The 12,985-nt window shown below is 49.4% G+C and overlaps 1 protein-coding gene across 1 annotated transcript in view; it reads right to left on the bottom strand.

Moving 5' to 3' along the window:
- INCENP (inner centromere protein) overlaps positions 1-12,558 on the bottom strand; it is a 30,115-nt gene extending 17,557 nt beyond the window's left edge. Inside the window, exons 1-3 of the mRNA XM_050952831.1 lie at positions 12,203-12,558; positions 11,370-11,480; positions 6,159-6,940 (exon numbers count right to left, since the gene is read on the bottom strand). Coding sequence (XP_050808788.1) covers positions 6,159-6,940; positions 11,370-11,480; positions 12,203-12,339 — 1,030 coding nt within the window. The 5' untranslated portion in view covers positions 12,340-12,558. The remainder of the gene's footprint in view (positions 1-6,158; positions 6,941-11,369; positions 11,481-12,202) is intronic.
- Between the last annotated feature and the right edge of the window lie 427 nt (positions 12,559-12,985).

Here is a 12,985-nt window from a genome sequence, read left to right as displayed (position 1 = left end):
TGCCAAGCCCCCATGCCCACACTGAGTATTTACATCAAACAAAGTGTTTAGATTTGGACATTCATTGTGGAAGGCCCTGTCCAATCTACATGGATTTTTAAGCCATTTTACAGATGCATTAAGAGCAAAAACCCCTGCAAGAGGCTTATGGTTTACTCTACTGAAGGACAAATTGTCAGCAATGGATTCCAATTGATGACAACTGTTTAAGTCAGGGGTGGGCAAACTACAGCCCATGGGCCAAACCTGGCCCACCAGCCATTTTAATCCGGCCCTCAAGCTCCCACTGGGGAGCAGGGTCTGGGGCTTGCCCCGCTCCAGCCAGGGAGCATGATTGGGGACCGCTCCAAGCACCTCCTGGAAGAAGTGGCATCGGCCCCCTCCAGCTCCTACGCTTAGGAGCAGCCAGGGGGCTCCGCTCTGAATGCCACCTCTACCCAAAGCACTGCTCTCACAGCTCCCATTGGCCAGAAACTGCGGTCAATGGGAGCTGCAGGGGCGGTGCCTGTGGACGGGGCAGCGTACAGAACCACCTGGCTGCACCTCCGTGTAGGAGCCGGAGAAGGGCCATGCTTCTGCTTCCAGGAGCTGCTTGAGGTAATCGCCGCCTGCAGCCTGCACCCCGAGCCTCTCCCCATGCCCCAACCTCCTGCCCCACCCCTGATTACCCCAGTCCTCCAAACCTCTCAATCCCAGCCCAGAGCAACCTCCTGCACCCCAAACCTTTCATCCCCAGCCCCTGCACTCCAACCCCCTGCTGCAGCCCTGATCCCCCTCCTGCCCTCCAAATGGCTTGGTCCCAGTCCGGAGCCCCCTCCTACATCCCAAACTGCTCATCCCCGGCGCCCACCCCCCCCAGCCTGAAGTCCCCTCCCGCACTCTGAACTCCTCATTTCTGACCCCAACCTGAAGCCCGCACCCTCAACCAGAGCCCACACCCACTTCCCACACTCCAACCCCAATTCTGTGAGCATTCATGGCTTGCTATACAATTTCTATTCCCAGATGTGGCCCTCGGGCCAAAAAGTTTGCCCACCCCTGGTTTAAGTGCTAACAAACTGTACAAAACTGTTTTCAATAGTGGCCCACGGAGATCTATGCTGAGAATATTGTCAGCACCGCTTCCATCTCCTTGTCTACAGAGTGCTTTGGGCAGAGTCTTTGCTGCAGAAATTTATACAGAATTCTCCAGATTCTGCTGAGCCATTGTCAGGACCCATGAGAACCTCACTGTAGACAAGGCCACAGTCTCTAGCGTCATTCTAAAGAAATGGTTTAATTGAAACAATTTAGCAGTTGTGTTAATGGTGCATGTTAAACTGTGAAAGCTCTTCTGTTTGTGCTACAGATCTATCTTCAAGAGTCATGGAAGTCCTCAGCTAAAAAACATAGATCAGTGGCTCCCAAACTGAGGGCCATCAGCAGTGACCCCTGTGCGGAGGACGCCATTTTGCTTTGCATAATGTGTCCTCGCACGTATGTTGCATGCGAGGTCATGATACACAAGAGACACCATTCTGCGCTACAAAACTGAATCCACTATGCTCTCTGGGATCCGCACAGGAAGTACTTCATCAAAATAGGGTTGTGATGGCAAAAAGTTTGGGAATCCCCTGAGGCAAAACAATAGAACTTAAAAAAATGTTAGTGTAGCAGCCTTCTCTCTTAGGGTTGGGTATTTGATCAGTTGAAAAATAATTGGTTAATGGACCAGTGTAATACTGTCAAATAATGTCAAAATATTCATATTTTAAAGTACTAATTTATTAGAACAGTAACTTAAGAGTAAGGACTTTAGTCTCCAACAAGCATATAGCCTTAGATACTTAAGCCTAATTACAAAGAACAAGTTACTTAACTGAGTTGTTTTAACTAAAAAATGCAAAACACAATTAAATGCACTGTAATGCAATTAGAAAAGGTCACCACCTACATCAGAGCATACTTGCTGGAATATTTGGCGATATTTGATCACAGTCAAACAGGCAGTAAACTGTCCAGCCTGCCAAGTCTATTCTTCCTGTTTTCCACAATTAGTCTCATCACACAGCTTATCTCCAAACCTTCTTTAGATGCAAGGGAAAGACTGTGGTGTTTACACTTCAGGATTCTCTTACTCATTCACCTGGTGTTTGTTTAATTTTTGCATTTCACTCAGCTCCATAACAGAGCCAGAAAGTGAAACTCCTGCACTAAAACAATGTTTGCTTCCCAGCAAGGCAAAATGGGGATCTTTAAAATCCAATTATTCCCCCACAAACATCAGTTCCCATTGCAAGTTATTAAAATTATATATATTTTCATGAGAACATTTCTAGTCATACTAGGTCTTGAAAACTCCAGCCCCTCCTTGCCTTCCCAGAAAACGGGGGCTCCAAAACCACGGGCCAGTTTCTGTTTAAGTGACTGGGTCACAAAAATAGCTACTTTGTTTCCAGGGGAAAGGCACAGGTCTTGAGAGCCCACACCACCTGTCAAGCTACTGGCAGCAGCAGTTTAAAAAGGGGAATCACGATCACTGGCTTTTTCTGCAACTTTACAACGGCAAGAGATTCCAGAGGAACAGATACCAGGACTAAGGCTTCATAAATCACACTCTTACCATCTACACCAGGGGTGGGCAATAATTTTCGCAAGGGGGCCACTCCACGAATTTTGGCAAGTCATCATGGGCCTCACATTTCTACTATATTAATGGAGGAGTGTGGGGCCTGGGAGGGAATTTGGGTGCAGGAAGGAGCTCTGGGCTGGTGCAGAGTGTTGGAGTGCAGGAGAGGGTGAGGGGTGTGGGCTCTGGGATGGAGTTTGCTACAGGAGGGGGCTCTGGTGCAGAGTGTTGGGGTGCAGGAGAGGGTGAGGGGTGTGGGCTCTGGGAGGGAGTTTGCTGCAGGAGGGGGCTCTGGGGCAAGGGAATGGGGTGCAGGAGGGGTGTGAGGTATAGACCAGGGGTTCTCAAACTGGGGGTCAGGACCCCTCAAGGGGTCATGAGGTTATTACACGGGGGGTCGTGAGCTGTCAGCCTCTATCCCAAACCCCACTTTGCCTCCAGCATTTATAATGGTGTTAAATATATAAAAATGTGTTTTTAGTTTATAAGTTGTGGGGGGGGTTTGCACTCAGAGGCTTGCTATGTGAAAGGGGTCATCAGTACAAACGTTTGAGAACTACTGGTGCGGACTCTGGCCGGAAGGTGCTTACCACAGGCAGCACCTGGCCGGCGGCACAGCAGGGCTCAGGCAGGCTGCTTGCCTGCCATAGCCCCACGCCACTCATAAGAACAGCCATACCAGGTCAGACCAAAGGTCCATCTAGCCCAGAATCTGTCTACCGACAGTGGCCAATGCCAGGTGCCCCAGAGGGAGTGAACCTAACAGGCAATGATCAAGTGATCTCTCTCCTGCCATCCATCTCCATCCTCTGACAAACAGAGGCTAGGGACACCATTCCTTACCCATCCTGGCTAATAGCCATTTATAACCATCATGAATTTATGCAGTTCTCTTTTAAATGCTGTTATAGTCCCAGCCTTCACAACCTCCTCAGGTAAGGAGTTCCACAAGTTGACTCTGCGCTGCATGAAGAACTCTCTTTTGTTTTAAACCTGCTGCCTATTAAATTCATTTGGTGACCCCTAGTTCTTGTATTAGGGGAATACGTAAATAACTTTTCCTTATCCACTTTCTCCACACCACTCATGATTTTATATACCTCTATCATATCCCCCCTTAGTCTCCTCTTTTCCAAGCTGAAGAGTCCTAGCCTCTTTAATCTTTCCTCATATGGGACCCTCTCCAAACCCCTAATCATTTTAATTGCCCTTTTCTGAACCTTTTCTAGTGCCAGTATATCTTTTTGAAGTGAGGAGACCACATCTGTACACAGTATTCGAGATGTGGGCGTACCATGGATTTATATAAGGGCAATAATATATTCTCAGTCTTATTCTCTATCCCCTTCTTAATGATTCCTAACATCCTGTTTGCTTTTTTAACCACCTCTGCACACTGCATGGACATCTTCAGAGAACTATCCACGATGATGCCAAGATCTTTTTCCTGACTTGCTGTAGCTAAATTAGCCCCCATCATATAGTATGTATAGTTGGGGTTATTTTTTCCAATGTGCATTACTTTATATTTATCCACATTAAATTTCATTTGCCATTTCGTTGCCCGATCACTTAGTTTTGTGAGATCTTTTTGAAGTTCTTCACAGTCTGCTTTGGTCTTAACTATCTTGAACAGTTTAGTATCATCTGCAAACTTTGCCACCTCACTGTTTACCCCTTTCTCCAGATCATTTATGAATAAATTGAATAGAATTGGTCCTAGGACTGACCCTTGGGGAACACCACTAGTTACCCCTCTCCATACTGAGAATTTACCATTAATTCTTACCCTTTGTTCCCTGTCTTTTAACCAGTTCTCAGTCCATGAAAGGACCTTCCCTTTTATCCCATGACAGATTAATTTACTTAAGAGCCTTTGGTGAGGGACTTTGTCAAAGGCTTTCTGGAAATCTAAGTACACTATGTCCACTGGATCCCCTTGTTCACATGTTTGTTGACCCCTTCAAAGAACTCTAATAGATTAGTAAGACACGATTTCCCTTTACAGAAACCATGTTGACTATTGCTCAACAGTTTATGTTTTTCTATGTGTCTGACAATTTTATTCTTAACTATTGTTTCGACTAATTTGCCCAGTACCGATGTTAGACTTGCCGGTCTGTAATTGCCAGTTTCACCTCTAGAGCCCTTTTTAAATATTGGCCGTTACATTAGCTAACTTCCAGTCATTGGGTACCAAAGCTGATTTAAAGGACAGGTTACAAACCTTAGTTAATCGTTCTGCAACTTCACGTTTGAGTTCTTTCAGAATTCTTGGGTGAATGCCATCTGGTCCCGGTGACTTATTAATGTTGAGTTTATCAATTAATTCCAAAACCTCCTCTAGTGACACTTCAATCTTTGACAGTTCCTCAGATTTGTCACCTACAAAAGCCAGCTCAGGTTTGGGAATCTCCCTAACATCCTCAGCTGTGAAGACCGAAGCAAAGAATCCATTTAGTTTCTCCGCAATGACTTTATCATCTTTAAGCGCTCCTTTTGTATCTCGATCATCGAGGGGCCTCACTGGTTGTTTAGCAGGCTTCCTGCTTCTGATGTACTTAAAAAACATTGTTATTACCTTTGGAGTTTTTGGCTAGCCGTTCTTCAAACTCCTCTTTGGCTTTTCTTATTGCACTCTTGCACTTAATTTGGCAGTGTTTATGCTCTTTTCTATTTGCCTCACTAGGATTTGACTTCCATTTTTTAAAGGAAGTATTTTTCTCTGTCACGGCTTGTTTTACATGGTTGTTACGCCACGGTGGCTCTTTTTTAGTTTTTTTACTGTGTTTCTTAATTTGGGGTATACATTGAAGTTGGGCCTCTATTATGGGCCTCTATTATGGAAGCGGCTGCGGCCAGCTGCTACTGGCATGTCTTTGCGTGCCCCTTGGGATGAGGGGAGAAGCGAGTCTCTGTGCGCTGCCCTCGCCTGCAAGCACTGGTCCCGCAGCTTCCGTTGGCCGGTTTCCAGCCAATGGGAGCTGCGAGGCCAGGGTGGGGGGGAGCAACACACGGAGTCACCGCCCCCCCGCCAGCAGCATCTGGCCTCTTCTAGGAGTGGCTTGGGGCCATAGCAGGCAGGCAGCATGCCTGAGCACCCCATTGCACTGTGGGACTTTTAGCAGCCCAGACTCAGAGATTGTGAGGGGGTGGAGGAGGTCAGACAGAAATATTAGTCATAGCAGGCTGGACAGAAATGTTAGATGGGCCAGATTTGGCCCGTGGGCCATATTTTACTCACCCCTGATCTACACAGATACTCACTATTTAAGTGACCAGTTACTGGCTAGAAGTGCTGGCTTTTGTGAAGTTAACACTGCACTATAGGTGTCACACTCAGATGAGTCTCTCTAGAACTGGTGCTTATTTTTAGCAAGCCAGTTTAAACACATTGACATTAACTGAAATGTATCTAGCCCAAGGATACCTGCTGTATCCACACTGAAGAACTAACTCTATACTATAGCTTTCCAGTGCTGAAGAAAAACAGGCAGAGTGCCTGGGAATGGAGCAAAGCAAAACTGCCTTGTAAACCTGAGAAACTTACGGATCACGCAGTTGGAGGCTAAAGATGATTGACGAGCTGCAATTCTCTTGGACCTCGCCCTGCTGACAGACTTCCGGATCATGCTTTCCCTTTTGCTGGCCAGAGAGTACTTCTCCGCCAATGAGGTCTGGCATCTCATGGAGGTTCTGCACATCAGACTTCGACGAACAGAGTGACGGCTTGATTTGGAGCCTGTAGGGGTCCCCGTTTCATCCTTTAAATCCTGGGAAAGTTCCTTTACTGACCCTTGGTTACCCTCTGGTCCCTGAGCAGAGACATCCATCTCCACAGTGGCAGGCTCCCTATTTACACTGGCTTTGCTAGTGGCTGTATTTGCTATTTTTAATTTAGATGCACTCCGGCCTTCTCTTGCCCCCTTTGGCTTAGTAGTTTCAGGAATCAACAGCACAGAGGCTGCAGACATAGGCTGAAGTTCTACCATCCCAGTTTTCTTGGGAGAGTCATCATCTGAGCTCAGGACAATGGCTTTGGAGACCATAGCACCTGTCTTGGGCAGATTTCTCTTCAGATGCAACTCAGCGCTATTGCGATCATTGACACTGATATCTACTAAGGGGACCCTGCCTTCCACTGGCTGGACAGCTGACTTCTCAGGGAGTGCCATAGAGTGCATATCAGAAACTACAGCCCGGGATCTTGTCACCCTTCGAGGCGGGGAGGCCTCTTCCATCACAGCCCTGATTATTTCCAGGTCCTCTTTGCTTCGCAGTCTTCTGGAACATCGTTTAGCAGATGCTCGCTTAATACTTCTCCTTGATAACCTAATAACAGAAACAGTGAAGCAAACTGGAGCCACATAAAAGCAAACATTTCATTTACATTTGCAGGCTAGAGCTGGAGATGACAGCTTTGTTTTTTTTTAAGTCAAAAAGCACCTTTCTGTGGATGATTCCATGATTCTTTACTCCCGAGGCATTTACGGAAAGTTGATGTTGCTGTGTACACATCTATGTGTTAGTGATGATGTGTGGTTTGGGGCACTTACAAGACAAAATTGAGATGCTATAGAGAAAAGCAGGAAAATTAACAGAAAGAGATGGTGTCTGTACCGCTATATGTACTCCTTTTACAAGACTATCATAAAAGTTGTACAAAGTATACCTTGAGGTATCATTTGAAAACTCATGATTTGCTGATCATTACTGTCCTGTTGCACACATTTTAACAACACTACATGTAAAATTATGAGATTTTGCTGTATAATGGTTACTAAAATAGGTTGTATTTCTGGGTAACACCCACAAGCCAATTTCTCAGACACAAAGATACCATGCCAGCAAGATGTTAAAGAGCCATTACCTACTTAAATAAAAGTGGCCATACTGGGTCAGACCAAAGGTCCATCTCGTCCAGTATCCTGTCTGCCAACAATGCTTCAGAGGGAATGAACAGAACAGGTATCAAGTGATCCATTCCCTGTTGCCCATTCCCAGCTTCTGGCAAACCAACGACTAGGGACACCATCCCTGCCCATCTTAGCTAATAGCCATTGATGAACCTATCCTCCATACTTAACTGGACATTCACCAGCCCGCAGGGGAGGGGCCACAAGTATGTACAATTCACCTGAGGGATAGCTGGCAGCTCACATACCTAATGGAACTGCCTGACCCCATGACTCAGCAAAGACTCTTCCAGTACAAACGGTTGGAGTATAAGAAGGCAGGGGGAGGGGGAAGGCCTCCTCTCCTCTCCACATTACATCTCTCTGCTGATAACATCAATGAATATCTGAAGAACATTGAACTAAGGGGACTGGTCCCAGGCGGAAAGAAAATCCAGCCTGTGAACTGCAAACTATGAAAAGACAGTTACCTGTTCCGTAACTGGTATTCAAGATGCATTGCTCGTGTCCATTCCATATATGGGGTGTGTGCTCATCACATGCACTGGTGCTGGAAGTTTTTCCCTCAGTGATATCTGTAGGGGACTAGTTCTGGTGCCCCTTGGAGTGGCACGTCTATCCCGCAGTATAAGGGGCACCATTGGCTCCCTCCACCCTCAGGTTGCTCCCAGCTGGCCTGGCCTTTCTCATTCGTTAATGGCCACAACTACCAGGGAGCTTGGGGCCAGATGGGTGTATAAACATTCATGACCCGTCACCAGAACATAGTATTTTCGCTCTGCCCTTCTTGAAATAGGGTAGGCAGGGATGAGGGGGTCTGCCACAAGGAGTTAATAATTTTAGATTCCCCCTCATTTAAGGATAGCGCCACCCTAGCTGGTGCCATAAAGCAGAGGATGTCGAACAAGGAGTCCTATGTTTCCTCCAGCTCCTCAGCATGGATCCACAAGCTAGAGGCAATGCGTTTTAATAGTTCCTGATGCGCCTTAGCGTCATCTTGTGGAACTGGGGGGAGGGGAGGCAGGGGTAATCGCTTCATCGGGGACGAGGAGGATGAGGTCGGTCGGTACCATGGGCTCCGCCACCTCTGGTAGTGGTCCTAGCGGCCATTCCTCGGGATCCAGGTGGACCTGAGAGGTTTCCCCATATGGAATGACTGTCTCTGGATGGGGGCGAGACACAGTAGCCGATGGTTTGTCTGAGGCCCCTGTCACCAATCTGGGCACTTGTAATGGGGAGTGGTGCTGCACAGATGGGGACTTGCAGAACGGTCCCAAGGCAGATTTCCCCCTGGATTGTGGTACCACCGTTGATGGTGTGGGTGGCACTGGTAGTGCCATGATATCTTGTGCTGCCTGCAGGGCCTCAGGTGTTGAAGGGACATCCAGTTGCCTGAGGCCTACATCACTGTCCAGTGATGCAGGCATGGTCAGGGAGGGCTAGCCCACTTTATCTCTGAGCTGGGACCCCACACATAGGAGGAGGATCGGAGCCATCTGCCTTGAGTCTTGGCTTATTTCCCGCCCTCTCCTTGCCCTTGCGATACGTAGGAGATCTTCCTTTCCTGGTCTTCTGTCACTTGGCAGGTGCCAGGGAGGGAGATTGGCACCGGTCCGTCAACGGTGCTGGTGGGGGGCACACTCCACACCAATGCCGCAGTGCTGGGAGCAGAGTCAGACCCTAGCTGCTCTGGTGCCAGAGTTAGCACAGACTCCACTGGAAGCGCTCTGAGACGGATGTCTCGCTCCTTCTTTGTCCAAGATTTGAAGGCCTTACAAATTAAACACTTGTTGGTTATGTGGGACTCACCCAGGCACCTCAGATAAGTGCTGTGCGGGTCACTGATGGGCACAGGTTTTCTGCAGGAATTACAGGATTTGTAGCCTGGGAACTGGGACATGCCCCAACCCCTGTCTGAGTCCTGTTCGGCACTAAATTTTTATCTAACACTAAGGGTTTTCTAAAACTAACCGCAACTATTTACAACTTTTTTTTTTTTTAAAAGAACAGTTTGCTAACTACTGAGCAAGCAAGAAAGCTAGCCTAAGTAGCAGATGTTCCAGCACTGTCACTGGCAGGAAGAAGGAACTGAGGGTGGAGGGAGCCAGCGGTGCCCCTTATACTATGCCATGTGTGTGCCACTCCAGGGGGCGCCAGAGCCAGTCCCCTAAAGATACCACTGAGAGAAAAAACTTCTGGCACCACCAGTGCATGTGGCAAGTGCACACATCTAATATGGAATGGACGTGAGCAAACACTCCGAGAATTGCCTGGAGCATCTGGTGTAGTAAGAACGATGTTTGTTTCCAATCTTATTTAGCTTGGTAAAGTTTAGGAATTAGCTTGTGGTTTTATCTATTTCTTTTGTAACCAATTCTGACTTTTGTGCCTTACCATTTATCACTTAAAATCTGTTTCTCTAGTTAATAAATGTGTCTATTGTTTTATCTAAACCTGTGTGTTTGGAAAATTCCACTTGGGTTATCAAGGCTTGTGCATATCATTTTCTATTAATAAAGGACAGACTTAATATGAGCTTGTATTGTCCAGGAGAGTGCTTGGCAGCGCAGTCTGGGACTGGAGAGTTTGCTGGTGTTGCTCTGCAGTGTAATTCATGAGTGGCTGGCTATAGCACTCATGCAGTGTAACTGGGAGTAATTTACATGCTGGAGACTGTGTGAGAGCAGACCAGGAGTGGTTGCTCTTGTAGCAAAGCAGTGTAAAGGCACGCCAGGTTGGAGAACTGAGGGGATACAGCTTTTCAGCAAGTCAAATGTAGGCTGCACCATTGGGAAAATGGATATTCATGGCATGTCTCCAACTCTGTCCTGAGGTAGTCACAACTGATTCTAGGTGGGTAGAGAGCAATGTGAGTACAGGAATTAATGAAGCAAGATCCTGTTTTCACACAAGTTCTCATGCAGTAGTTAAGACCGGTTGCTTGGCATGGATTCTGAGATTTTTGTAATTTAAAAAGTCACAGAATCTTAGATGCCCTTTGCGCAACTTCTTGAGCAGTCTAACCAGCACTGCTATGTTACAGAATACTAGCAGTGCATATATAGTTTGTTTAGGGCTGCTATAGTTAGAGAATATTAACAAGTGTGCACGCAGAACATTGTCTGTGCAGTTCAGTATTGTACTTTAAAGCTGCCTTTTTCAAATGTGGCCACCAGGGGTTTTTGCTGTGGCCACAACAGTCTCCTGGCTAGAGATGAAGGAGGGGGCAAAGCAGCAGCCCCTCCCTGCAGCACCAAGGGGTTCGGGGGAGGTCTTCAGTCCCATTCCCCTGTCCCATCTTCAGCTGCAGGTCTCTAGGGCTGGGCTTCACACACACTCACACACACACAAGATTCAGCCAGAGGCTCCGGGGTTCGGCTTCAGCTCCACTGCCCCAGCTTCAGCCATGGGTCTCCGGAAGCAGGCTTCACCCTCCCTCCCTTCACCCCCATCTTCAGCCGCAGGACTCTGGGGATGGGCTTCACCCCTCCCCCACCTCTGCGGCTTCAGCCTTGGGGCTCTGGCAGTGGGCTCTGGGATTCAGCCCCTCCCTCCCCATTCTAGCCATGGGGATCCTGCTCTGGGCTTCACGATGGCTGGCCTTACTGGATATCATGGCCAAGAGGAAAGGAGCAGAGTGAGTTGGGGTGTAAAGCTGCAGAAGGGAGCTCATGGCAATGGTGGGCAGGAGAAGCAGCAGGCCCGGGGGGGGAGGGGGGGCAGGGAAGGGAGATGGGGAGTTGGCTGACAGAGGCAGCAGGGACAAATATTTTTTTAATGCACAATCTCTAATATTCCAAATCAGGAGAGTCTACTTTAACACCTGCAGATACAACCTCTCTCACCTTTTCCTGATTGGGTCTTTGTTCTCATCCTGAACACTTGAAAGTTGCCTCTTTGGACGATTTTTCTGTGACGGTGTTTTTGGCATCAGCTCGGGCTCATCGCTGCAGCTGCTGTTTTAACAACAAAGTGGCAAGGAAGAGAAATCAACATCACCAGGGCAAGATACTTGCACCCCGGTAGGTCTCCAGTTGGCGAACAAAAGGGATGGCCACAAAGTCTTGCCTCTACCAGGTGAGGAGCAGGACCCATGTCCAACAGGATACTACAGGTCACGCAACAGGCTTGGCTCCAGCCAGTCACAGGGCCAGCCACTGGGCACCAGTTATGTAGCTGAGTCCGTTAGGGGAGTTCTCTGTCCGTCTCTATGGGGGTGGAGGAGTGTCTCTCTATATGTCCGATCCCTGGGTGGGAGAGGAGGGTCTCTTCGTTTGTGTATCTGTCTCTATCTGCGGGTGCGCGCCTGTCTCTGTGGAGGGTGGGGATCCTCTCTCGGCGTCAGTCTGTCTGTGGGGTCTCTGCACATGTTCGTCGGTCTCTATTTGGGGAGAGGAGGGGCTGGCGGGGTGCGGGGACAGGCTGGGCAGCAGGGGAAAGCGGACAGCACTGCCAGCGTTCACCACCCCGGTGCGCTTCACTGCCCCTGGCCAGCGCCGGACCAAACTCCTCCTTCCGTGGCACGGCCAGCCCCGCCCGGCCAATCCTCCCACCAGCCCATCCATTCCTCCCCGCGAATTGGTGATGGATGAACTCCCCCCGGCACACTCCTATCCCCAGTTCCGGATCAACCCGCCCGCGGCTGGACCAGATCTCCCCTCCCCCAGCCGGCTCCTACCTGCTGAACATCTTGGCGGCCTCCTCGCGGATCTCCCGCAGCCAGACCATGTCGATGGCGTCCACCTGCCGCAGGAACTCGGCCAGTTTGCGGTTACAGACCGCGGGTAGGTGCGCGGGGCCCGACGCCGCCTCCATGGCTCCGTCCGTCCGCAGCTGGCGCTCTCCCAGGGCAGGCCCGTGGCAGAAACCCTCCTTTTCCTGGTGCGCGGCGCGCTGCTACCCGCCTCAATTTTCAAATCTAACTGTCAGCCGACACGCGTGTCGTCACACCCGTCCTACCCAATCACATAGCGTCTCGCGAGGTACGCAGCCCGCATCATAGAGACCAACCCAGGCCTTTCTAGCCACTAGAGTCTATGATGCGGAGCCTCTGGGAGGAGCTCGCTAGTAAGTAGCGGGGGGCGGGATTCTAGGAGGATTGCCCCCTCCTGACCGTGACGGACAGAGGCGGAAGCCAATGAATATGGCGCTCCGGCAGGGCGCTTTGTGATTGGTGCGATCTCGGATGACCTCGAAGGGCGGGGGGCGCGGCGCGTCTCGGTTAGTGAGTGGCTCTCTTGACGCGTCCGGAGGCTTGGGTGGTGCCTGATGGAACGTGTTTCCTTTGAAGCCCTACAGATGCCGCTCTAGCCGTCCTCTCTGTGGTCTGGAGGTCTTTGCGGGAAATGCACTAGCTGGTGCCCGGACTGGGGGAGGGGAGCTGTGGGAGGGGAGCTGCCTGCAGGGGGCGCCATTCCCCTGTCTGTGCGCGCGCTGTGCTGCTGGGGCTCTGCGCCCCCCA

Source organism: Gopherus flavomarginatus, chromosome 5, assembly GCF_025201925.1.
Source record: "Gopherus flavomarginatus isolate rGopFla2 chromosome 5, rGopFla2.mat.asm, whole genome shotgun sequence".
Classification (NCBI taxonomy): domain Eukaryota; kingdom Metazoa; phylum Chordata; order Testudines; family Testudinidae; genus Gopherus; species Gopherus flavomarginatus.
The sequence above is the reverse complement of the archived record's forward strand: the minus strand, read 5'-3'. Positions and strand labels throughout refer to the sequence as shown.